The following is a 27892-nucleotide window of genomic DNA, read 5'->3' as shown; positions in this document are numbered from 1 at the left end:
AGGGGGAGGAAAATTAGGGTTGGCAGCATTTTTCTTACTTAAGGCTGTAAAAAAAAAGAGGCAGCAGAGAATGGGGCTGGGTCTGATTGCTGCTCTGAGCAGGAAAAACCTCAGTCTGTCTTCATGGTGAAGCGATAACCTGGACTCTTTTCCCTTCTCTTCCCTTTGCACACAAGAACAGCTCATGTCTTTGATATGGGCATGATGATCTTTCAGCCTTATAGGACTGTCCTGTTTCTGGCTTTATCTGTGGCTTTTTTACAATTTGTGAAATGCCAAGACGAAGGTGGTAAGTTGCTGTTTATTCATGAAGCTAATTGTGCTGATGCTAAAACTGATGCTTTTGATTTTAATGTAAAGACTTTTTATTTATTAATTTTTTAAGAGGTTTACTTAGGGTTACTAAAGATCACGCTTGAATATAAAGCTGCTTAAATGTAAAGTTAATTGTTGGAACTTAATTTTAAAGGATGTTGCATGACTCTGTATGAGAATTGATTGTACTTTTGACTAGCAAGTACATCTAATTATGCCATAAGTTTGGGACTTGCCTGTACTTTTGACAAGCAAGTTTTACTAGTTATGCCATGTAGTCACCACACTGTAACGTGATTAACAGTGATGTCACTTGGAGGTTTGTGGCATATGAGTATGGTCAAAGGGCACAGTTTACTCTTAATTCTTCAACATGCACCATTAGATTTGTTGTCTACCCACATCAGTATCCTCCTCTCACATCTGTTGAAACGTTTTCAACTCTAGCACTGCACTCACATTTCTCTAAAGAGAGAACACATCTTGCATCTTAATGCATAGCAGATGTGTGAGGATATTATGAGGAAGGAACTGACTCTGAACATGCAGGAAAAAAAAAGAAAAAAGAAAAACCAGCCGAGAAAACACCTGAGTGCTATTACCTCAGTCATGCCCAGGTTTAGATCATTTCAAACATGTGATGTCAATTTTTCCCTAAATGATGTCACCAGACAAAACAATCGTGGGGAGTGTTCTCTCAGTTCTGTTGATCTTAATGTTTAGCAGATTTTGATAAATGCATATGTGAACAACATGTTTCACGTGTGCCATTTGGATTCAAAGGCAATTGTTGAGGTTTTACAAACAGTGCGCCACCTTGCGGTAAATGATCATTACAACTGAAAAAAAAATTGTAGTATCCTTTCTTTTATTTTTACATTGTAAAGATAGATTTCTTTCTTTTTTCACATCTGTCTGTGCACTTTTGGGCTAAGGAGTAATTATTCTCTAGTAAATATATTCTCTTTTGGTAGTATTTCCCTTAAATTATGTATTTTGGGAGGCATTTACCACATTACCATTAAATTGCCTTTTAAACTGCATGTTCGCATTTGAATAGGTCCTATAAACTAGTCATAACTTATCTCATTAATATGATAATCAATACATTGAAAGTATGATTAATACATGTTTTAGCAGAAGAAAATCAGAAGCGTGATTGTGTGCTATTTCTCACTTATGAATGGCTGATGTTAAATTGGTTTGGTTTCTAGCTAGTTGAAGTCGATAACTGAAAGCAGCTGCTTCTTTCTAAATAGTTTAGTTACAATGGTAATATTTGTGCAATGTAAAGAGAAGAAAATTACTCTAGAAAAACAAAACAACAAAAAAAGTTAAATGTGCTTTTGGGCAAAAGTGGTTAGATTGGTAGTATTTATTACATAATGCAAAAAATGTTACAATTTTCTCTCCCTGTCCTTTTACACAAAAAAATATGCCAGTAATGACCACATAAAGTCCAAATTAAGTTGTTCTGTTCTTTGTCCGCTCCATGTGATGCATCTTTTCGTCTGAGCATTGTCAAATGGAACAGTTCAAATAGCCTTAAATCTTTTGGATGATGTGTAATTTTACGTAAACTTGGTTAAACAAGTCATCACAAATGACTTCTCATAGTAACGTGAGAAACACTGTAATTTCTTTTTGGCCCAAAAAGAAGACCGTCTTTCTAACATTAAACTGTTAGTTGTATTTTTTATTATTATATTGACTTAATGGTATTTTTTTGTATTTTCCAAACCTGGTTCCAGTCTTGTTGCCACAAAAATTATATTGCAACAAATAGGGTGCGCATTCGACCAAGTCCACAGCTTATGTGCTGATGGAAAACATGTGCTGCATTTTTAAGCTATGACTTGATTACATGCCTCTTTGTTCCAGAAAGAGGGAAGGAAAGAGAGCAAGAAAGGGGGACAAGAATAGAGAGAGAATCCTATTCTCTCTTTGACACAACGATCTGTGACTCTATAACCCTTACTGTACAATCCATAGCATCTGGGGGTCTCTATGGAATAAACAATTTAGAGGATGGATTTTAAATGATGAGCGCACTCTCGAGCCTGCTCCATGGGAACTACTTACTTATAAAGTAAATTATGGCAGTCAGCAAATGCAAGCCCATGGGATGACTTCCAGATGTTTAACTGGTTGCTTTGGCAGGATTTGTAAAATATTAAAACAAATGCTGGCTAAAACGTTGTTGTGGAGGAAGTCATGTAACTGATGTAAAGAACACTATGTTTTCGAACAGCAAAGGCTGGAGGACAATTGGGGGTTGGAAAATGAGAGCAAATGCATAGTAGGCATTTTACCACTCTATAGCTTAGAGAAGTCATTTTGTCATGTGCAAACTAAAAAAAACAAAAACTCACACTAAAAATGCCTTCATGTACAGCAGATGTAGTGAAAAACATTAAAATATTTGTTTGGCAGGCTTACAGGATCAGGAAGCAAGGAGGATGAGACATATGCCAAACATGACTGTGTAGAGAATGCAGAGGTTGGCAGTAGAGAAAATGATGAGAACTCCCCTTGAGATGGTTTATAAACTTTACAAGTTTACACAGCTGTTCAATTTGGTCTGGAGATAATCTGGATTTGGCCTATATAAAATTTTAGTCCCATCTGTTTGTCTGTGCTACACTGGTCCCCAAAGCCTCATCTTGAAGAAGCTTAATTTTGCTTTGATTAACCCATTTAGAGCAGTGTCAATAGGGCTAATGGATTATTCACCCAAAAATTGTGTCATAATTTACTCACACTCTTGTCATTCCAAACCTGTCCGACATTCTTGTTTCTGTGGAACACAAATGAAGAAATGTTTCACATTTGTGAAAATTCACAAGCGGTCAACAAATCATTCAGACAGGTTTTGAGAACAGAATCAAATAATCAAAGATTTTTTGAAAACAGCTCAAAAGAATGATTTATCACAAATTAGACTTTCAACTTCTCTCATAAACACTTAGGGAAACAAAAAATTTAATCATTTAAATTTCTTTAGAAATCATATCGTCATACTGAGTATTTTTATTGCTCCTATAAATGCCAGTAAGAAGACTGACAGACAAAAAATTACATTGGAGAAAGTCAACAGCAGTTCAGAGTATGAAAAGACAATGCAGAAAAGCTGATCAGATGTGGTGGAAGATGAAACTTGAAATTTACTTTAGCATCTATAAAGACTGAAACTAGCCACTGGTAGACAGACCTTCTTAAACCTTATAAACAGTAACTTAAACAACATTCACACTCTTTTTGCTACTGTTGAGAGACTGAAAACCAGATACATTCAGTTGTTAAGACCCTTCTGAAAAAGAGCAATCTTGATAACACCACATTGAGCAACTATAGACCAAAATTTAATCTTCCTTTTATAGGTAAGATTATTGAAAAGTTAGGTTTTAATCCGATGAACTACTTAAACTCAAATGGATACCTGGACAATTTTCAGTTTGGTTTCTGACCCCATCACACCACAGAGACAGCACTTATTAAGATAATCAATAATATTCTCTTTAATTCTGATTCTGGCAAAATATCAGTGCTGGTTCTACTAGATCTTAGTGCTGCGTTTGACACTTTCAATCATAACATATTCTAGAGAGACTGAAAAACTGGGTCAGGCTTTTTGGGATTGTACTCAAATGGTTCAGTTCATACTTAGGAGGGAAAGGTTATTACGTCAGTCTAGGAGAGCGTAAGTCTAAGTGGATGTCCATGACATGCAGAGTCCCACAAGGCTCAATTCTTGCACCACTCTTGTTTAGCCTGTAGTTGCTCCCACAAAATCAAATAATGAGAAAGATCATAATTGCCTATCACAGATATACTGACGATACCCAGATTTGCCTAGCCTTATCGCACAATGAATACAGCCCCATTGACTACCTCTGCCAATGCATTGATGAAATTAACAGCTGGATGTGCCAAAACTTTCTTCAGTTAAACAAGGAGAAGAACTGAAGTCATTGCATTTGGAAACAAAAGTTTAAGGTCTTGAGGTGAATGCATACATTGACTCTAGTAGTCAAACAACTAACAATTAAAATAAAGAACCTTGGTGTGATTCTGGAGAATGTCAAAGCAGTAAATAAATCAGCATATCTTCTCAAAAACATTGCAAGAATTAGATGTTTTGTTTCCAGTAAAACTTGTTCATGCCTTTATCACAAGCAGAATGGACTATTGTAATGGGCTCCTCACCGGCCTTCCCAAGAAGACCATTAGACAGCTGCAGCTCATCCAGAACACTGCTGCCAGGATTCTGACTAGAACCAGAAAATCTGAGCATATCACACCAGTCCTCAGGTCCTTACACTGGCTTCCAGTTACATTTAGGATTGATTTTTAAAGTACTTTTACTCCTTTATAAATCACTCAATGGCCTAGGACTTAAATACATTGCAGATATGCTCACTGAATAAAACAGATCACTCAGATCATTAAGATCGAGTCAGTTAGAAATAACAAGGGCTCCCACAAAACAAGGGGAGCCCGGTTTGAGCTATTATGCCGCCCGCAGCTGGAATCAGCTTCCAGAAGAGATCAGATGTGCTAAAACATTAGTCACATTTAAATCAAGACTCAAAACTGTTGACTTAGTTTAGCTGTACATTTAGTGACTAAATAGCGCTGAACTACATCCAAACTGATAACACTGTATTTTACATATAACATTTACGTTTTAAATTCCTTTTAAATCAATTTTTCAATCATTTTAAAAGTTTTTAAATACCCTGTTTTTATTTTTTATGATAATTTTACTTCCTTTTATATAAAGCACTTTGAATTACCATTGTGTATGAAATGTTCTATATGAATAAACTTGCCTTGCTATGCCTTATAATGTTGTTCATTTTTTCCATACTAAAAATTTTGGAGCTTGTCATTTCCACTTCTCATTCACTTTCCTTAATCTATATTGTTAGAATAAACTTTAAACTTAAACTTTGTGTGAGTAAATGGGGCATCTAACCGGTCTCATTATTATTAGCTCACCTATCAGAACCCTGTCAAATGCCTCTCAAAACAAAATCAGAGACAGGTATCTGGAAAAAGGCAACCTAATTTTCCACCACTGTAGTAGGTCTCTGAAATACTAAAACAGTGAATAAATATTAACAAACCTTGATTTCTCGACTAGTTAACTATAACATATATCTGAGGTACAAGCAGAGGCGTCATGCACATTCAAAGTGAGGGGGCACTAGTAATATTATTTTAATAACATTTTATGTCTGGAATCTAATTAATATTTACGGATAATATATATTTGTTAAATATTTGATTAAATCACAATGGTGTGATTAGATTATTTAGTGCGGCACATCATCAGCTGCTAAATTCAAATCTGCGTTCGCTGGCTCCACTGTTTGCACAGCATTGACAAGCTTCTCGTGTTCTACATCAAATATAACAGTATCATCATGGTGCTGTTAATACTGATACTTTTACTGCTACATTTGTAAATAAAGTTCTCCGTGGCTACCCAGCTTGAAAATATATCATGAGCAATTTTGGATTTCATGAGGAAAATGTGGTTTTCTGGTCTATTAGAGCTCTTTTGTGTCCAGGATTCAGACAGGATAGTTACTGTTTTCAAGAAACTATACCCTAATAAGGAGAATGTGATGGCATGTAGACTTCAATATAATGAAAAGATGAAAAGATACAGTTTTTGGATTCAGTCCATAAGATCAATGCAAAGTAGAACAAAAACTATTCAGTATAAATATTGCACATTACTTTTGACTTCTGCCAGTGACTTATAGAACACAGCCCTATAATCATAACTACAGTGCACTGAAAATGAAACAGATGTCACAAAGTCTAGAAAAGGGATTGAGGGTAAAGCAGAGAAGTCCGTTTCCAGTTTGAATTTAAACCAAAATATTTGTGGGATATGAGATTCTTTTTTTTTAACGAATCCACATTTACTGAAATTTTATTGAAGTATTTGTTATTCAGCCTCAGTTGTGTAAAACTGTAACTAGATACAAATGATCCCACTCAAATGAGAACTCTAAACAAATGAGAACACACTGTGCTTTTTAACAAAAGCCACTATCCTGCACTTCATACACTCATATAGGACATCTGGGTCAACCCGGTTTATATGGAAACATCTGCAAAGTTTATTGAGTCATGGACACAGCAAGATTAGATTCTGACAGCATGTGAGAAAGACACTGGGATCCTGAGATACCATGTGGCAGTCACATTTCAGTTCATAAATGCCATCTTTATTTGTTTGGAATATCCATTGGTTACAAAAGAATAACTGGAGTTTGAAGTAGGCTAGTTCTCAAAATGAGAATTACCATTCTGGAGTTTGGTACTGTACTTGTTCCTTTACTTGCTTAATTCATTTGTAGTATATCCCTTGTACACTAAATTATTATAAATAATAGGCCATTTACTCCCTCATGCTATCTTTAAATTCAAGATATAAACTTATTACATTAAAAAGACATCAAACATTAACATGCTGTAGTAACCTTTGAATAAACTATAGCAATCATTTTTATTGAACCAACAGATCAATACTGCTGAAACATTTCAAATATCAAACTAATGAAAATGTGATCCAGGCACAAAACTTCAATCTGGCAAGAGCTTTAAAAACACATTCACAAGAGAGACATGTTTCCACCTTGTAAGTAAGTTCATTTTCATATCTTCACAGCAAGAAGTCTCTAACACTGACATTTGCTCTGGAGAGAATGCTGAGTAATGTCTAGGTTTGAGTAATGATATCATTCCCTGCTGTCTCATAATGATTAGAGGTAATTACCTCTCCTTATTGACTTACATTTTAGTAAGGAGGCTGTTATTGTTATTACAAATATAGTGGATGCTAATTAAGAATTAAAGGTGACTTATGAAAATCAGAAATTTTCCATATTTAATTGCTATAATTTGGTCCCTGGTGCATCTACCAACCCAGAAAACATGAAAGAAGAACAACCCAGTATTTGTTTTTATTTTTAAAATTTGGTAAGTCTTTCTCTGCAGCCTGTGAAAAAACGAGCCTCTAAGATTTTGCTCCCACGTGATGTAGAAGGGGATCTTATTACTGCTCCAGAAACATCAAGTTTCAACCCACGGCTCCACCAGTTTTCTGTTTTCGCAAGCGACAACGGTGTACCAGTTCTAACGCCATGCCGAAAGTTCAAGCAAAGCATGCTAACTGTTATGTCTTTGGCTGCACTGTTGAGCACAGAACACTATTTAGAGTACCAGCCTCAGAGACAAGAAAGCAGTATTTAATAATTTACTGTATATTACACTGCTGCCACACATATCTAATATAAACATGAAACCTTTTTCCCAGCTGCTTACATTCACAAACAACTTTGTAACTTTTTTTGTAAAATGTGTGTTTTTAACATAAACTTGTGTGTATTTGACAGTTAAAGTGCAATAAGACTTAAAAGAACTTAGTTTAGTACTCACATGCCATGAGACATCCGTTTTCTGTACATGTGCATCTGATGTGTGCACTCAGAAAATGTATATCATAAGTTTAAGCTAATATGGTTTAAAACGCATGATTTTAGTGTGATAGGATAATCAAAACCAAACAGATGTTTTTGGCAGAATATCTGAGGTACAAGCAGAGGCGTCATGCACATTCAAAGTGAGGGGGCACTAGTAATATTATTTTAATAACATTTTATGTCCAGGAATCTAATTAATATTTTCGGATAATATATATTAGTTAAATATTTGATTAAATCACAATGGTGTGATTAGATTATTTAGTGCGGCGCATCATCAGCTGCTAAATTCAAATCTGGGTTCGCTGGCTCCACTGTTTGCACAGCACTGCATTATAACCAATCACACACGATTCTGTTGAGCTTATGAATCCAATGGCCAATCAGAGACGTTCAGATGACTCATAGCAGCAGCTAATTTGCATTTAAAGAGACATGCATGAAAACAGCGTGGTCTGCTTTTCAAAATGGGCATTTTCAAAATGAAATAATAGACAATCTGTGGGGTATTTTGAGATAAAACTTCACACACACATTCTGGATATACCTGAGACTTATTACATTTTGTAAAAAATGGCATAATAGGTCCCTTTTAAATATGATTCTTTTATTTTTTTACAGAGTGTGTTGCATTTCTAGGTACAGTAAATTACCAGTCAAATGATTAGGAGCACTGAAATTACTCAAAAGATAATCACTTAGATTCAGACCAGTGTTCTCACAAAACACTGCAGTAAAACCAGCAACTAATGACTAATAAGACATATTCGAAACCTCAAAAGGAGAAGAACCGTATAAACCTGGAACTCAGCCAAATCATGCAAAAGAGATATTGACTCTCTCATCTATTTCTTATCTAATCAACGATTAGTCTGCTGTTTGCCATTTAATAATTTGAGTTTGGAAACATCAGTTTTGTTTCTCTGTTTGTTTTCTTTAATTCATAAAACCAGAGAAGCAAAATCTATTTTCATAATGGAGTATGTTACAGAACACTAGTCAGGAACTCTGTCTCACTATTATTATTGCACATGCTGGATGAGTTTGCAATACATTATCAAGTACATTAGCTCTATAATACACAACCAAGAGTCAGTAAGATTCATCACCTTTGGAAGAACTGACCTTTATGCTGGCCTTTTGACCATTCTAGATGTCATGCATCAAGAAGATATAAGGCTCTATAAACTTAATAGGTTTTCTCAGTTTTCTCAGGATTTCTAGGGGAGAAGGCTGAAGTCTTGCAAGATCATGTCAATTACAACTGATTTAAATGACCTAAAACAGACATATGTGGATTTAATCATCACATCTGAAGAAAGTTATTTTTTGGTTCTTAATTTTATACCCCAAAATAAACTTTAAAACAAAATCTTTAAAAAAACAATTATTTCTAGTCTATTTACAGTTGCTTCGAATGACAAAACGTACAAATGATGGTTGACAGTGTAAGTTAATGAAGGAAAGAAAAAGAGAAAAAGGCTAGAGGATTATCTGAAATGTATAACATGAAATAAGTGTTTAGATAAATCCTCTCCACTGATGCCTCAAGGTTCTCCATCCAAAACAGTGTAATATAAGCTAGAATCATGACAGACCAGCTGTGGAAGTTCTGCAAGCTCGCACAATATCCAAACAAAGCAAAGAGGAAGAAACACGCAACAAAGAGAAACATCAGGGAGGGGTGTTTCAAATCCCTGGAAAGAGTTCGTGGGGTTGTTCCTCACAGGATGCAGAGAGAGAAAAAAAAAGAAAAGAAAAAAGGAGAATTTATATATATATCTCTTAGGAACGCTGATTCATTAATATCTTCCATTTACTTTTTGTTACAAGTTAACATTTCATTGAAGTTTTAGCTGAAGATGTTTCCCTCCTGATTATCCATGAAAGGAGGTCAGGAATGCAAAGAGTAGACCTATGTCAGGTCATGAGATTTTGTTGATCTTAGCCAAGAATGTAACTGTAATGACCTGCATATCTTGCCTTACACTCACAGAGATAAACATTTACCCTTCAACATCTAAACGTGTACTACGTTTGTATAAAAGTGCAGGATTTCAAGTTGTGTAAATATTAACAAGCAAGCTAATGAATTCTGGAACATCACTTTGTTATGGATAGACAGCTGTCTAGACCGCTGGCATGATAAACAGAATTATAAAAATAACATTTAGAGTTGAAAAAAACAAAAAAAAGTATTAAGAATGCCTTTGAAGTTCTTGTTTTAATTTTTACACACCAACTTATAAAGACATGGATGTGGTAGACACTAGTTGTGCCTTATAATATCTGCCTGAACTTATATCTAAATGCAAACACAGAACTGTTACTACAGATGGCTTTTTCTTCCTTTTTATTTTTATCTAAATAACAAAATATGGCATTTTGATATTACAGCCTGCCATACGAACGACACAAAGTTCTGTTTCTAGCCAAGTGTATTATAACACCATGAATTGAATGATATCTCAGATGTGGTGAAAGATAAAAAAATATATATAAGATTTGTAGATAATGTGCACATTCAAGATGGTAGTGGAAGCATTTCTTTTTGTAATTTATATGGGAAAACTTTTTTTAAGATGGCTTCCAATTGCATTTAGCATTATAAATGTAGTTACCAAAGAATGTCTAATTTGAAATGGTGTTAATCAAGCCTGATCAAGCATTCAACTATAGAATAATCAGGTTAAGTATTAAAATAAGTTTATTAAGAACTGATGGAAAGAGATTTAGAGCAGTGTGATGTGGCAATAAAATTATGCAGTCTAAAAAAATAAATAAAAAAAAAACACTTGAGGTCCAAGTTCTCACCACACATCATCGAAAGCAGAAAAGAAAAGAAAAAATTACAAATGAAAAAAGGGACATATCCAAACCAGAGGAAAACATGTTTCCTTGTTCTCCCTAAACCAAACTCGGTTTGAATATCCTCATTTGTGTCTCAGCAAAGGTTAGCCACAAGGACATCGAAGAGAGTCAAGGTTTGAATAATCATAGGTTTTAGAGTCACTTTGAGGTCTATCTGTCTGGAGTGACAGTCTGAATTACAGTGTGGACATCCCATCTTCACACAGATTCTTCTTCAAAAAGAGGGAGCTGTGTGTGAACTGTGGGGAACGCTATCAGTTAATTACAAGAGAGGTCAGAGGTCTGTGAGACACATGATTTATTTGTGTCCTCGGCTTTTAAAAAGCAAGACTGGAGCCCCTTTGAAAGTTTCCCTGCAGTGTGAATGCAACTCATCTTGTTTAACTGTAAACCCAGATGCTTCATTTATGGACCCCCTCCCCCCCATATAGTGTATATACTGTATACAATCTATTGTGTTTCCTGGACATCAGCATTCAGCAATAAAGTTCTCAAAATCAGGATAAATCAAATGAGTATTTCACAGTTTGGTGTTCAGATGAAAAGACTACTCTCTCTCACACACAAACACATGTACTTGGTGTTGAAAAGACAGACACAGATGAGTCACTGTTTCCATAAGGTCATTTTCTAACCCATACAGCCTTGCTCAAACAACAAAGTCCCTGAACACAGCAGGTTATGAGTATTTCCACATAAATCAAAGGAAAATACATGTGATTTATTTTAGAGTTAATCTCCCACAATGCTGCATCTTAGTGGAGATGTGAATTTTAAAGAAGAAGCTGCCTATTGTTATCCTAGACGGGTCCTACGGAAGAGCATTTGTGAGGGAACCACAGAGTTTAGCTGACATGGATTAATGCTGAGCATGTTCAGTGCGGGCATGGTCAGGCCAGACTGTTAGACTTGTGGAAAATGTATGTCAGAATTCCACAAAGGACCATGCTTTTGCTATCATCATAACTAGAGTCTGCAATGAATTAGCAAACTGAGGGAAAGAGTAAGCTTTCTCTTCACCTTTAATAGAAAGGTTTTCATGGGTGGCTTGTGAACGATAGTCACCCCTCCCATAAATTTATAATGGCTCATTCATTCTCTATTTCACAGTTCCAGCTGTTTTGCCGAAAACTCTGAACACTATTTGTTTTCTGTAAATTGCACTTAATACTATGGACTGTGGAAAATGAAAGTGTCTTTTTTATTTATTTATTTTATTTGTTTAATTGTTAGAAAATGCTACTGTAACTATTTACACCAACAGCAGAAATGCCAGTATAGCATTGCTTTTAAGCAACAAATCTACAAATAAGATACATGCATTTCAAATAAAAATTGGCCAGCTGGAAAAAAAAAAAGCAAAAGCAGGAAAGCTTGCATCATTTAAATTGGAACATAACTGCAAAATCAATTCCCTTTCCACGTTCAATGAATTCAATGGAAAATTATTTCACTTCAGCTCCACTCTGGATTTCCATGGTTCTAATTTGTTCATCATTAGCTAGTAAGAAAAACCCCATTCAGCACAAACCTAAAGAAAAAAAACATTTGTCCAACTTTCAGAAATCCTGAAAAATAAATAAAGAGTGAAATGTAGGCTACTAAATATCAACAATCCTGAAAAAAGGTATAAAGCTATTATACTTGCATGTTTGCTGGTGTTCTCTGAGGTCATCAGCAGCCAGCCATGTGTTCAGGAAAAGATCTCTCTTTTCTTTGGCATCCTTCCCTGACACATTCAATCCCTCAGGTCAAAAAGCTATAAAATACCCAATCCACACCCTCCTAATGCATCCATTTCATTCATTTATTCTGTACTTATTCATTACAGTAGCTTGAACGCTCAGAATTTTATTGTTGTATCTCCCCGTCAGCTATAAGGTGCAGCCACATTTGATCTGCATCCCAGAATCAATACGTGATGAACATTCCTTATGAGCACAGTGCAAAAAAAGAAAAAATTGTTATGAGGGGCCAAAGTTTAGATTTACCTACATGTGTTGCTTTTTACCTGCTTTGTTGCTAGTGCTGCCTAATGTTAAACCTTCTCAAATATACGGGTACAAAAACATCCTTTTCAGTGTGAAGATTTCAGGTGCAGCCAAAACCCAAAAAGTTTCACTGAAGGCAGCCGGATGAAGCTCAAGGGTGCCATCTGGTGTACTGGTAATACAGGAGCAAACCGTTTTATTGAACGTGAACATCTGAATGTTTGCCACAGCTGTTCATTATTCTACAAGAAAATATTATTAGGAAATAGTTTATTTTAAATAATTTAACTTTATTTTAAAGATGCACTGAATAGCACATTGCAGTAGAGGTCTGTTGGAAACAATGACTCCGACTTCCTGGAGAGCATTAGCTCATGTCTTCCCACCAGAGCCTTTCCAAAAGGCAAGGGATCACCTTTTCCAGTAATTCTCAGCCACTTTCTCAGGGTATACCAGCGCTTTTACACATCTGTCTTGCCTTCTGGTTTAGTTTCAAAGCATGAAAAGGCATGACATCGGGTGATTCCATGAGTGCTTTTTCCATTTTTAAAAGTAAATATTCTTTTTAAAAAGAAAGATTAAAAAAATGTGTCAAATAAAGAATATGGGTAAACAATAGTTACTGGCCCCTGTTAACTTTTGTGGTATGGAAAAAAACATTGGTAACACTTTAGAATAATGGTCCATTAGTTAATGTTAGTTAATTTATTAATTAACATGAACAAACAATGAACAATACATTTATTACTGCATTTATTCATCTTTGTTAATGTTAGTTAATGTAAATACAGTTATTCGTTGTTAGTTCATGCTAATTCACAGTGTATTAACTAATGTTAACATGTACAACTTTTGCTTTGAATAAAGCATTCGTAATTGGTGAAATTAACATCAACTAAGATTAATAAATGCTGTAGAAGGATTGTTTTTGCTTAGATCAAATGGACCATTATTCTAAAGTGTTACCAAAAATGTATTATGGAAGTCAATGGGGACCAGAGGTTAGTGATTACTGACTAAATTTACATTTTAGGGTGGAGTAACCCTTTAATTGTTTACCCATATGTGACCCTGTCTGTGAAATCTAGGCTAAAGTCTCAAAATCTAATTTTGAGATAACAAGCATCAAAGTTTGATTTTAACAGTTAATCTCGCCATGATTTCAATCTCTAACATGGCCTCACTCAGTCAATATTAAAGATATAAAGGTATTTTCACAGAATGTTCTTTAAATCTTTATGAAGGACGATTTTATGTAGAAAACAGTAAATCACAAAAGAAAAAAAAAAAGACTTTAGCTGGGTTTTCACAGGGATATGTTTATGAGTACCTTTTTCATGCAGTGGTCTAATCATGACAAACACACCCAAACCCACAGTACAACTATATAGGAAAAGATTTTATTAACTAGAATTTGTTAGTAAAAAAAAGAAAAATGTGTATGTGTGCATAAACACTATTTATATAAACATTTACCTTTTTGTTTGTCTACAGAGGATGAGTTGAGCTGTACAGAGAATGGACAGGTGTACACAAACAGAGACATCTGGAAACCTGAACCATGCAGGATCTGTGTTTGTGACAGCGGGACAATCTTGTGCGACGAGGTGCAATGTGACGAAGTGTCTAACTGTGCAAAGGTAGTAATCCCAGAAGGAGAGTGCTGTCCTGTTTGCCAGAGTGACACAACACACAGCAGTGGCAATGGCAGACCAGGTGACCTTCAAAATCAATTAATATTTATCTAGCATCTACATGCAAATCTGTAGTTCTTTTTTTAAATTCTAGAATGGATAAACAGCAAATATTTTGTCTATTTCTTTTTTCTTCTCAGCGGAGAGGATTGCCAAGGTAAGTTATAACATTACACTCACCACTCTAAACATGTAGTTACTTAATAAAAAATGTGAATAAATAAATAAATTTGTCAGTCCAGCGACTTTTGCTCTGAGTTTTACTCTTTTTGCTTCCAGGGTCAGAAAGGAGAACCTGGAGATGTCCCAACTGTATGTTTGAATGAGCATTTATCTTAATTAGATAAGGATGGATATATAATAATATTTGTACAGTTTGAAAATGATACAAAAGTTCCATCTTAATTTTAGGTTATTGGAATAAGAGGTCGTCCTGGACCAATGGTGAGATTTCTTTCATTTACTTTCATATAGGAACCAGTTCAATATAAATAAATAGATTATACAATGGAACATATACTAAAATAAGTTATTTTCCATGCTGTGCTCTCTGCTGTTTATCATTTCTATCACATATACAGTATCTAGTAGATTCTGATGTCTGGACACTAGATGGGGACAGAGCAAAAACTCAAATTCAAATTAAAATATTTTGAAACTTTCTACACTGGCAATAATTCATAAATCATTCAGTCTTCTTGGAATCAGCTCTTTGTGTGAAAACTATGGCAATAACTTTAAAAGACAAATGCCATATTGCTAATGCTTTCAAGACTGTTTTTATTTACCTTAATTATGTTTTATTTGTATTATACAGGGGCCTCCAGGAGCTCCGGGGTACAGAGGAGACAGTGGACCCAAAGGTCGACCTGTAAGATACGGCAAATTAATTTCAAAATGTGATTAAAGATGTGAAAAATTGTGTAATATTATTGTAATGTTATATTATATTTTTGCCCGATTTTAATGTCTCTTGTAGGGTCTCAGGGGTCCCCCAGGATATGATGGAGAGCCCGGTATTCCTGGACAGCCAGGAGAGCCAGGGCCCCCAGGACATACCCCTGGAGTGAGTTTAGAGTTTATAGGTTTTTTAATCATAACAGGCCTTTTGGAAGTACGGTAGGACTAGAAGACAGAATGTAAAAAACAGAGGGTCGAAGAAAAAATAACACAACAGTTATAATATATATAGTTCCAATAAATGAAGCTCTATGTCCTCTCTTACTTAGGGTGAGTTGTCTTCACATATGGCTGGAGGATTTGCTGACAAAACAGGAGCCCAGCATGCCATGATGCCTGGAGTTCGGGTAAGTGGAGATCCTGTCATTTAAACAAAACTATACATCATATAAGCCACACATATATAAGGAACATTACAAAAATGTATCATACTCACATCACTGCAATGCTGTGTTAAAAGAATGAGTTGGAGTAGTACAAAATAAGACAATTTCATAATTTAATTTGGGTGCTGTGTTATGCCTGTGTTTTTTTTAAAGAAAGTGTTGTTTCATAAGCCCTCTGTAATTATTCAACTAACAAAGCTATTTTTCAATAGGGAGAGGCAGGAACAAGAGGACCGCCTGGGCCAAATGGAGCACCAGTAAGTATTTATTTTATATGAAATCTTTGTTACACATATCAGGTCAAAAGAATATGGTTTCCAGCAGAAGCATGTTTTTCAATTTCCTTTAGGGGGTGCCAGGACCACAAGGACCTCCTGGTGATGTCGGAGATCCAGGGCCAATGGTGAGGGAATATGATTAATTTTCTACTGTCTCTGAAGACTTCATAATTTACTGGGGAAGTCTGCCCCAAACTCTTTATTTCGAAGCAAACATCAGCCAGGATAAACTCAAAAATTGCTTGCTGTTTGCATATCGCCGGCTATTTTCATGGCTCATTTATTAAAGGGAACCACAACTTTGGCTATTCACATTCTCAAAGAAAAGCAATTGTTGCAGTGGCTTTATACGTGTACTTAGCATTCTTTTCCCACCATTCACTGGTGAAATATAGTTGGTTATATACAACTTGAAACTGTAACCTTTAGGAATACTGGCACATTTTTGACTCTTTACTCTTTTAACTTTACTGTTTTTAACTACAGTAATTAACATGAAAACAATGTACAACACTACTGCAGCAGTTATTAATCTAAGGTAATGTTGATCTCAACATTCTTAACATTAGTTAATGCACTGTGAAATAGCATGTTAACAAATTACACTTTATTGTAAAGTGTTACCAGAAAACATTTATTTTGATCACGAAACCAGTTTTTTGCGAATGATCTGATGCTACATATGCTTGAGCGGCACAGAATATGGTGGGATCTATTCTTTTTTACTCAAGTGAAATAGTTTAAGAATTAAATATACAACTATACTTTAAGAGTGTGAGATTGACTAATAGCTGAATTGCCCCTTTCAATGCTGCAGAATCAGCCTTTCTAATGAATTCCATGATCATGCTACTTAAGTCACAGAAGTTATTCTGGTTGTAACGCATTGTTTTTTTTTACAAAATGAGCACTCCATGTGTACATTGTAAAAAATGTTGTTTAATCAACTGTTCTGCATCTCATAGGGTGGTGCTGGCCAGAGAGGACCAGAGGGTCCTCCGGGAAAGCCTGGTGAGGATGTGAGTACTCTATGCTGTTATCATGGGTATCCTCACAACAATGTAGTAAAATTAAACAGGATCTGAAATGGAATTATTTTGCTGTCATAGGGAGAATCAGGGACTTCAGGAAGTGCAGGAGAAATGGGATTTCCAGGATCTCCGGTAATAATTGCCATTCATTATTTGTAGCGTTTATCATTGGATGGTGTTTGCTTGCAATTAGATTTATGTTTGAATTCTCAGGGAGCGAGAGGATTTCCGGGGACACCAGGGCCACCAGGCTTAAAGGGCCACAGAGTGAGTAAACTCTAAATCTCTAGGCCTCATTTAAGATTTAAACATATGACATGCATACAGTGTTTTCCAAAAGTCTGAGACCATAATGAAAAACCTTCAAAGACCGTATGACTAAGAAATATTCATGATGCAGCATGTCACTGATAAAATAAGTTAATTTGTGACATTGACCATGTGAACACATTTTGCAATTATACAAAGTAGAAGCATTGTCAGTAGACTTGGATTTTTTAACCTCACTGTTTTATATGCTCTCTCAGTGTTACCTTCCACATTTGTCAAGTGTGAAAATTTTATTCTCTTGGTCTGGGGATCTTTTCAATGTGCTATTTTCCAAGTATTGAGTGCTCTTCAATTTTCAAAGCATCATTGTTTTGGAATTACTTACAGATCATCCACCAGGCCACCAGTTTCGTCTTGAATGCATCACAATGCATCAAATAAAATACCTGTAAGCCAGAGAAGAAGCCAAGACAGACTTCACACAAAATATGAAAGAACAGAATACACAATCATCATGTTTGACAATAAGTAATTGCAGCCTATTTGCACCAACCAGCTATTCAGCAAGAAGTTCCCTTGGTTGAAAAAACAATTTATATGAATACTAGAATAGAATGTATAATGTACACAAATGATTTTCAAGTTACCAATGCAAAATTGTATGTTTAGGTTTCTAGATGGAGTCTAAAAAAATAATAATCCTGTTATGTCTTTTCATAATTCAGGGTCATGAAGGTCCAGCTGGTCTTAAAGGAGAACGTGGAGCTGTGGGATCAAAGGTTCGGCTTTTGCTAATTTACTTCATTATTAAGAAACTACTCACTATAAACCCTAACTATTAATATTGACAAAGCTTTAAAAGATTAGAGCTGTAAGATTTCATTTTTGTCCGTTTTTATATACACACACAGATATTAAATATGATTGTATTAATAATTTTATGTTTCTAAGTATATTTTCATCATATTTATTATTTTAGGGTGAATCTGGTGGACCTGGTGCAATGGGTGCCCCTGGTCCAATGGTACGAAGACCACATCCTAATTCACTGAAAACTTCAGCAGTATTAATGCTGTGAATCTAGTAAATAAAAACAGATGCTTGTCATGCTTACAATGCCACAAATGCTTCTAGCCTTATTTCCAATGAAATTAAATTGGCCTGTTTCTAAATGTAGGGTCCCAGGGGAATGCCAGGAGAAAGAGGACGTCCCGGCCCAAGTGGCACAACGGTAAGAACAAAAATAAATAAGAGTGATAGTATTGTTCTGATAACTTTAATAAGAGTTTTGAGTATAATAAGATGCATTTATTTATTTTGTATTTCAGGGCATGCGTGGTGCTCAAGGAAATGTTGGAAAACCAGGTCCATTGGTAAGGAATCTTAATAAATCAAAGGATAATATGTAACATACGAAGCAACTACAAATGTCATGATGCCAATCTCTAATGGATTCATTGCTTTAAGGGTCCTTTGGGAATTAATGGTGCTCCAGGGTATCCAGGAGCCCCAGGCATGAAGGTGGGTAATGATAAGAATTTATACATACATTTTGTAAAAAATTTTGCTATATAGCTTTTTATATATATATCTAAATAGTTCAGCTTAACCTACACTACCTTAAATCATTGTAATAAAAATAAATTTTACTTTACAGGGTCAACCAGGACCTACAGGTGTGAGGGGTCCAGAGGGACCACAGGGACAAAGAGGTGAGACAGGACATCAAGGCAGACCTGGACCACAAGGACAACAAGTACGTTTGTGATTGTCATTTTGAACATTAGAACACGATTGCAAATATTAAGTCAATTTATTAATTAATTTGCTATGCAAACTGATTGTGATTCTGAATTTTTTTTTTAGGGGCCTATGGGCACTGACGGTGGTCCAGGTTCCAAAGGCCCAGTGGTATGTTAAAGAACAAAATAATTACATAATTCAGATTTTGCAGTTTTCATAATGCAGATATTGGCAACTAACACAACATAATGTCCTCCAGGGAGTTGCTGGTCCTCAGGGTCCTGTTGGTCTGCTTGGCCCAAATGGCCCACCAGGACCTCAGGGAAGCACTGGACCACCTGGGATCAAAGGTCAAGGGGTAAGGCATTCGTTGCTCACACTGTGGTGTATGAATTTATGAACTGAAGATTTGTTGTGTTCATATAATGTTAAATATCCTACAAAATATGTACTATTTGTGTCTGAAAATGTGTATAATGAAGAACAATTAAAAACACTGAATCTTGTGTTTTGTGTTGTTTAGGGAGATTTAGGTGTTCCTGGATTTAAAGGAGAGGCTGGACCTAAAGGAGAACCTGTAAGTTTTGTCTAAGTCTGTAGACCTATATATTTATTTATTTTTTGTCAAAGGTGGAGCATGCAGATTCTGTGCTGCATCATCAGAGAAATTTACATAATTAGTAACTGTTTTCTAACAGGTAAAAACTAGAAGACGACAAAAAACATACAAATTACCTTTAGGTGTAATGTATTTCTTTGTCATAGGGTCCACCCGGATCACAGGGAGTAATTGGACCTCAGGGAGAAGAGGGAAAACGTGGTCCCAGAGGAGATTCAGGTTCTGTTGGCCCACCCGGACCTGTTGGTGAGAGGGTGAGTTTAGTTTTCCTTTTATTGCCTTTAGAAAAGCAGACTTGCATGAATGTAATCATATAAACCAACTCAATTTTCATGGGGTTTTTATTGTCTGATATAGGGGGCACCTGGAAACCGAGGCTTCCCTGGTCAAGATGGCTTACCGGGTCCAAAGGTAATAAAAGAGTTCCGTTAAATCCAAAGTATTAACAAGCTGAATATAATTATAGTAGCTGAATACTGAAATAATACTTTTGTTCATAATTATCTAAGGGTGCACAAGGTGACCGTGGAATTACAGGAACTTCTGGTCCTAAAGGCTCAACTGGAGATCCAGGGAGAACAGGGGAACCTGGTCTACCAGGAGCAAGGGTAAGTGAAATTTTTCACGTGTTGTATCCTTACAATAGAAAAGTCAGAACACAATGCACCAACTCCTTCAGATACATCACTTATTCTTTTTTGCATTCTCTTTTTCCTCAGGGTTTGACAGGTACACCTGGAGTTCAGGGTGCTGAAGGAAAGCCAGGACCACTGGTATATTCATCTGACATTTCCATTCATGAAAGGAATAAAATATCCACATTGTTCAACAAAAAATAAAGAAATGTTACTATTCACATTCTACAGGGTGCTCCAGGTGAGGATGGGCGCCCAGGGCCAGCAGGGTCACCTGGAACAAAAGGCCCTCCTGGAACTATGGGATCAATAGGCCCAAAGGGTTTTAGTGTGAGTAGAATTGGTTTTTTTTTGTTGTTTTTTTTTAAATTATTTTTGTGTAAATACATGACTTATCATTTAAACAATAATTTAGGGGGATCCAGGAAAGGCAGGTGAGCAGGGATCTGCAGGAGTTTCTGGGCAAAGGGTGAGTAACATCAGTTACATGTATTAATTACTTTTGACCCCACAACACCTGAGCATATGTAACTGCACAGCAACACGCAAAAATAAATAAATAAAAATGTGAACATATGAGCAACCACATTATGATGCCCTGATTGCAACATTGTGGCACTTAGTTTTAAGTTCAAGCTCAATTAACGTTTTCTTCAGAGAATATATATCTTGTTCTAAATGAAAATGAGCTGTACCCTTCCATTTTGACTTTCTCATAGGGCGCACCAGGCAAAGATGGAGAAGTAGGCCCAGCTGGTCCACCAGGTCCACATGTAAGCGTACATAACCATTTGATTTTCCTTTTGTTGTTTAGCTATTAAAAGTGCATTTTGAGTACAATCTATTATTTGATTTCTTGATTTTCAGGGTACAGCAGGGGAGAGAGGCGAACAGGGACCTCCTGGAATGCATGGCTTCCAGGTACTTGATTTATGACTTTTTAATCAGTCAGAATGATTTATTTTCTCTGTTGTCATCTGGCTCTTTAATAAGATCAATCATCTTACCTGTTTCTCAGGGTTTGCCAGGACCAGCAGGTGCTCCTGGAGAGGGAGGAAAACCTGGTGATCAGGTAGAGTTAGTTAACTTCAACATACAGTACATCACTAATTCCTGAAACAAAATGTATGAAAAAGAAGGGACGAATGCTAATCAGGCATTGTCTTTCTCTCAAGGGTATTCATGGTGAAGGTGGTCCAATAGGCCAAATTGGACCGAGGGTGAGTTCTAGTTTTACCTTAAAATGCTTCTGTAAACACACATCATTGAGGTCAAGACATGTCCTTATCGGTGAGTCATTTCATTGAACAGGGTGAACGTGGAATCCCAGGAGAAAGAGGAGAGCTGGGATCTCCTGGTTTGCCTGGAGCCAAAGGTATCCCAGGGGCACCTGGTCCTGATGGCCCAAAGGTAAAATTAAGTGTTTATTAGTAGTACTGAGACACAGGAATAACGTTTTAAATGATTTCAGATTAAGATATTATTGTACTGTAGATTGAGCACAGAATACACCAGAATACACTCCCACAATTTCATTATGCATCTACTTCAAAATCCTGACATATTTAGTAAAGTGTTGTAATTAATTCATTTAAAATGTTAATTTATCATTCTAATGATTTATTTGTAGGGAAGCCCTGGGCCTTCTGGTATGGTAGGTGATTTAGGCCCTCCCGGTCTGCAGGGAATGCCAGGTGAAAGAGGGATCTCTGGCCCACCTGGTCCAAAGGGAGAGCGAGTAAGTAGCAATGCAATTAGATTTACAGTGAGCACAAAGATATTTGTATATTTGTAGTTCTCTAATCAACCTTTTTCCACATTTAGGGAGCTATCGGAGAGAAGGGGTCAGAGGGCACTCCTGGAAGTGACGGTGCAAGGGTAGTTATTTGTATTTTTTTTAACTAAGTGGTTATCAGCTGGTGGGTTGCAAATCAATCTGACAAAAATAAAAATTAAATAAATAACACTACTCATGTTACTGTTTTGATTTGAACTTAGATTTGAAAAACATTTCAAACTGGTAAAAGTTGAAAGAAAGCAATATCAAGCATGAACAAATGTAACAGACATGTTAGTAATCGAACAGAAGGTGAACTATACAAGACTTGTTCCAGCATGCCCGATCATTGCTGTGCACAAATTTCTCTGTAGGTGATGCTTAATATGCATGAAAGAATAATCTAATGCTGACATGTTGTCTTTCACATGTAGGGTTTGACAGGTCCAATTGGCCCTGCAGGACCTGGTGGTCCAAGTGGTGAAAAAGTACACCCACATAACATATTATTATCTATTTTACTTTAATACTGTTTTCTTTTACAACATACTTCTAACATAGTGTTTTAATAGGGAGAACCAGGCCCTAAAGGACCACCTGGGCCCCCAGGATCAAGAGCAATGCCAGTGAGTTGATATTTCACACTCAATTACAAAAGGCAACAGTTTCAAATTAGTTAAACATTTTGATTTAATATCAAATATTTGTGCTAAAACCAAGGGATCCCGTGGTGAACCTGGGCCAATAGGTGCTGTAGGCTTTGTTGGACCGGCTGTAAGTATACATTTTGAAATCTGACAGAAAACTCGTGGTTGTTTGATTTTATGTACATTAAATATGCAAAAATTATTTTTGTCAGATCATTGAGTAAACCGGTTCTGAATCTGGTACACTTTCAAAATCACAGGGTATTGATGGTCAGCCTGGTGTGAAAGGACCACCAGGGGAGCCTGGACAAAAGGGTGATGCTGGATCTCCTGGCCCTCAAGGGTTGGCTGGTCCTCCAGGGCCACAGGTGATAAAACATTTGCATAAAAATGGTTTTCAGAAGGTTCTGTAAACATGCTAGTGAATTAATTATCCCCTTCTTAATATGTGTGATTACAGGGTAATATTGGTGTGGCTGGACCAAAGGGTGGTAGAGGAACACAGGGGGCACCTGTAAGTATAGATGTGATAGCAAATACTGTATCTTGCCATTTGAATGGCTAGTCACTTAACATACCTCAATGTTTAGGGCCCAACAGGTTTCCCTGGATCTGCTGGAAGAGTTGGTCCACCTGGTCCAACGGTATGTTGCATGGAGAAACAGAGGTTCAAAATTATGACAATTCAAAACATTTTTTCAAACCCGTAGGAATTTATTTTCTTAGGGTCCTATAGGTGAGTCAGGTCCAATTGGTCTTCCTGGGAAAGAGGGTCCTCCTGGTCTTCGAGGAGATCATGGACCCCCAGGGCGCCAGGGAGAGAGAGGTCCCCCTGGGCCAGCTGGAAGTCCTGGAGACAAAGGAGATTCTGGAGAAGATGGACCACCAGTAAGTGCAACAGAGTTTCTCAAGTCAAACACTAAGTGTAAAAACAGAATCTTAATGGTTATTTCCATTAGGGACCTGATGGTCCACCAGGTCCTGCTGGAACCACAGGGCAAAGAGGAATTGTAGGCCTTCCTGGTCAAAGAGGAGAACGTGGAATGCCGGGACTCCCTGGGCCAGCTGTTAGTATTGTTATATGCTGAAATATTAAATATAAAGTCTAAGACCAATTATTTTTTTATAAGACCTCCACTAATCTACTTCTCCATGATTGTCTCATTTAGGGTCCTCCAGGAAAACAGGGTACATCAGGAGCCCCAGGAGACAAAGGACCTCCCGGCCCAGTTGGGATGCCTGGTGCTAATGGACCTCGGGGGGATCCTGGGCCTGATGTACAATATATTTCATATAATTGTTACCTTAAATTTGTAATGACTAGAGTTACTTGAAACAATAAATAAATATATAATTGTTGGTTTTGATTATTAGGGACCTGCTGGATCTGATGGTCCACCAGGAAAGGAAGGTGTCATAGGAACCCAGGTGAGACCCAAAAACATTAAATGACCCATGTCCAAATCATAGTTTCAAGCTGTTGGTGCCAATCTTACTAAGCGGTTAAATTTTTAAAGGGTGATCGAGGAGATCCAGGCCCAGAGGGTGCGACTGGATCTACAGGACCACCTGGTTCCCCCGGTCCTGTCGGTGCAACTGGAGGAATTGGAAAGAGAGGAGAGCCTGTAAGTCTCACATTTTGTTATAATTAATATATACTAAAATGCCATCTATAAAGCATTTTAACTGACTTTTCCCTCACACTGTCTTGGCAGGGTTCAAAAGGACCCTCTGGCCCTCCAGGTCCTGCTGGAAAACGAGGACTCATAGTAGGAAACTTATGACCTAACACTATGGCACTATTGGAATAACTCTACAAAACCGCTCCATTTCTAACTTTCTATTTAAGGGACCACAAGGACCAAGAGGAGATAAGGGAGATGTGGGTGACCACGGAGAGAGAGGACAGAAGGGTCATAGAGGATTTGCAGGCTTACAAGGTCTTCCAGGACCTCCTGTAAGTTATAACAAAGATCATCTCTTGATTCAAAGAGAAAGGTTACTCCAAAGCCTAGATAATTCACTCGAGTCGCATAATTAATTAAATACATAAAACAAAGCAATATATTATCAGTGAAGCATTTTTCCATCATAATATTTTACATTCACTTCATTTTTAGGGCACAACTGGAGAACAGGGAGCTCCAGGCATCTTTGGTCCAAGTGGACAAAGGGTATGCATTTAACTTGTTTAATGAATGATTTACAACTAGTCAAATGGTGACTAACATGAAATAAATAATTTGTTTCACAGGGTCCTCCTGGGCCCATTGGGCCACCAGGAAAGGAAGGGTACATTGGACAGCCTGGACCTATGGGTCCTCCTGGTTCAAGAGGAGTTAGTGGTGATATTGGACCAGAGGCAAGTTAAACTCTCCTGCCACTTCACATAGCATTATAACTTAAGACACCCAATAATTTTTGTCTCATAATGATTAGGGACCTCCTGGAGAACCTGGCCCACCTGGCCCTCCCGGATCTCCTGGACCTCCCACTGCAGCTTTGGAAGATCTGTTTGGTGTGCCACAAGATTACGATGCTGGTCCTCCTCCCCCAGAGTTCAGTGAGGATGAGGCTCTTCCCAAGAGTAACTCAACAAGCGTGTTCCAGGCTGATCCTGGAGTTCAGGCAACTTTGAAAGCTCTGAGCAGCCAGATTGATAGCATTCGTAGCCCTGATGGTAGTAGAAAGCATCCTGCTAGAACTTGTGAGGACTTGAAACAATGCTACCCTCTAAAAAAGAGTGGTAAGTTAATTTTGGAGTACTCCACAAGCAGGTAAATCATTATAACCAACTGTACTAAGTAGGCCACTGACTTGCTATATTAATATCGTACATATACCAACTCAGGTTCATTGTAAAAATGTGTCTGGGGTGACATTTATGAAAACCTAACAAATAGTGGTGCAATTGCTTTGCAAATGCAGCTTACCTGGTGAGCTTCCAAGCAAGAAAACAACTGCTGGAAACTGAAATGCATTATATGTATAGGTACTTTTTTGGAGTTTTACAAAAATCTAAGTAGAAGCATGTCTTTTCAGTGAGCTTAGGTTGACATACAGTACAATCAGACATTCTGAATTACATATACACACACACACACACATACACACAATATGCTTATACAGTCTTACTAATCTAACATTGTCATTGTGGCTTTGTCCCTACTATTTTTTTAAACAAAACTATTTTCCATAATTACCAGAACATTAGCAGTTGAAACTAAAAAAAAAAAAAAAGTAAATGTTTCATCCCTACATTGTAGGCGAATACTGGGTGGATCCAAATCAGGGCAGTGCAGAGGATGCCATTAAAGTTAATTGCAATATGGACACCGGAGAGACATGTATCTCCGCAATACCTGCCAGCATCCCCAAGAAGTCATGGTGGAGTTCCCCAGGAACTAAACCTGTGTGGTTTGGAGCCAACATGAATGGAGGAACATATGTAAGCATGTTGAGCCACTCTTATGAACATGATTTGCGAGCTCAGTTAGTATTACTGTAGAATACAAAATAACTTAGTATGGCATTGAGTAATTGACTTAACTATCACATAAAACTGCATTTTCCTATTATTTATCTCTTTTAATGTCTTTATGAAGTTCACTTATGGGAATAAAGACCAGCCGGCCAACACTGTCACAGTTCAGATGACTTTCATCCGTCTGCTCTCCAAAGAGGCATCACAAACCATCACTTACCACTGCAGGAACACTGTGGGCTACAAGGACGAATCAACTGGAAACCTCAAGAAAGCAGTCATCCTCAAAGCTTCAAATGATCTAGAGCTCAAAGCTGAGGGAAATAACCGCTTTAGATACACTGTCCTTGAGGACAGCTGCTCAGTAAGTACCCTGCAGAACATTATTTATATAAAGGCACAAGCCTTGTTTCAGAGGCTAGTGATCTGTCTTGCTCTCTACTAAGGCCTACTTTTTATAAGGCAGCCTAACTCAATTTGAACCTTGCAAGCGAAGATAAGATTTTGAAAACACTGCATGGAAAGCAACCTTGTGCATCAACACAAATAGCACTAGTTTATTCTAGCATGTTGCTAAGCTAACAAAACATTACTATGGATAAAAATAAAGAGTTCATACTTTTGTGATTTAATCATATTCATAATCTATGCATTAGTGGAATCTTAAACAGGTGCGGCTTACCTTCTGGAACAACCTTCATATTGGGAGTGCATATTAGATGCAGCTCTCTAAGTTTTAGATAAGAGCCAATTGGGGGGAATATGAGTTAAATTAACAAACATACACGTACAGTATCAGTAGTACATAAGACATCACAAGTGCCCCCATACAAACCTAAATTAATGTCTTTTCTTTACAGCAAGCAAATGGTAAGTGGGGCAAGACGGTGTTTGAATACAGGACCCAAAAAACAGCAAGACTACCTATTGTGGATATTGCACCTGTGGACATTGGAGGTTCAGATCAGGAGTTTGGCATTGACATTGGGCCTGTGTGCTTCTTGTGAATCAAAGCATAGAGATGCCTTCCTGAGACTCTTAAAAAGTTACTGCTGACAAGATCAGCCTTGTACATACAGAGCATTGGACTTTTCTGGCCCTGTAGTGAGATATTTATTGTGCCTTCCAAGTGTTTCAAGAAAACAACTGCTTCATAAGGTTTTTAGAGATTGTTCCCTTGAAATTAGAAATTCAAATTAACTGAATTTTTATACTACAAGACTATTCATCAACTGCTGTTTTTTTAGATTGCCATTGCAAATAACAGTGATGATGCACCACACTGTACCAACACTAGTTGCAATTAAAATGATTTGGATTTGCCTGTTTTCATTACAGTATGTTTTTTTTATTATCATTTTTACAAAATAATGGTGCTATAGAGGAAGTTTGCATTCAGTTGAGTGTATTTTGACTCCTAAAACTATACTCTTGTACATTCAGCTTGTAATTACTTTCAAAACCAACTTACAATTAAAGATGAAAATGGTAATTCATTAGCACAAGCTATCTCGTTTCTATAAACCCGCAAAAGCTCACCACAGACTTACTGTACATGAATTCTGTACAACTGGTTGTATTTCTCTTATTAAAAAGGTACAATGCAGTGTACACTGTTTTTTTTTTTAGTTTTTTTTTTAGAAAGATATATAGATATACAACATTTATAACCAAGAAGGATTTTCTAGA

The 27892-nt window shown here is 36.8% G+C and overlaps 1 protein-coding gene across 1 annotated transcript; it reads left to right on the top strand.

Moving 5' to 3' along the window:
• The first annotated feature begins 58 nt into the window (after positions 1–58).
• On the top strand, positions 59–27814 carry LOC132095463 (collagen alpha-2(V) chain-like). Its single transcript, XM_059500482.1, has 54 exons — positions 59–289; positions 14174–14395; positions 14514–14530; positions 14653–14685; positions 14785–14817; positions 15191–15244; positions 15353–15439; positions 15603–15680; positions 15932–15976; positions 16069–16122; positions 16963–17016; positions 17107–17160; positions 17242–17295; positions 18024–18077; positions 18278–18322; positions 18476–18529; positions 18627–18671; positions 18766–18819; positions 18956–19054; positions 19165–19209; positions 19301–19399; positions 19565–19618; positions 19807–19914; positions 20018–20071; positions 20170–20268; positions 20380–20433; positions 20527–20625; positions 20711–20764; positions 21015–21068; positions 21163–21216; positions 21314–21367; positions 21471–21515; positions 21607–21705; positions 21926–22033; positions 22120–22173; positions 22507–22560; positions 22645–22698; positions 22793–22846; positions 22980–23087; positions 23180–23233; positions 23310–23363; positions 23446–23607; positions 23679–23786; positions 23889–23996; positions 24094–24147; positions 24237–24344; positions 24435–24488; positions 24569–24676; positions 24840–24893; positions 24974–25081; positions 25159–25465; positions 25986–26167; positions 26325–26567; positions 27064–27814. Exons 1-54 carry the CDS (start codon positions 196–198, stop codon positions 27208–27210), a joined length of 4485 nt encoding a protein of 1494 aa, XP_059356465.1. The 5' UTR covers positions 59–195; the 3' UTR covers positions 27211–27814.
• The last annotated feature ends 78 nt before the right edge of the window (positions 27815–27892 follow it).

This window comes from Carassius carassius, chromosome 19, assembly GCF_963082965.1.
Source record: "Carassius carassius chromosome 19, fCarCar2.1, whole genome shotgun sequence".
Taxonomy (NCBI): Eukaryota; Metazoa; Chordata; class Actinopteri; order Cypriniformes; family Cyprinidae; genus Carassius; species Carassius carassius.
This window is presented reverse-complemented; position numbering and strand designations above follow the sequence as displayed.

What these genes read in the sequence shown, in the direction of transcription:
- LOC132095463 (XM_059500482.1), top strand. Translation starts at nt 196, where the DNA reads ATGGGCATGATGATCTTTCAGCCTTATAGGACTGTCCTGTTTCTGGCT. An exon ending in CTGGACCACAAGGACAACAA is followed by an intron (nt 19,055 to 19,164) that starts GTACGTTTGTGA and finishes TTTTTTTTTTAG; the next exon opens with GGGCCTATGGGCACTGACGG. An exon ending in CTGGTCTACCAGGAGCAAGG is followed by an intron (nt 20,269 to 20,379) that starts GTAAGTGAAATT and finishes CTTTTTCCTCAG; the next exon opens with GGTTTGACAGGTACACCTGG.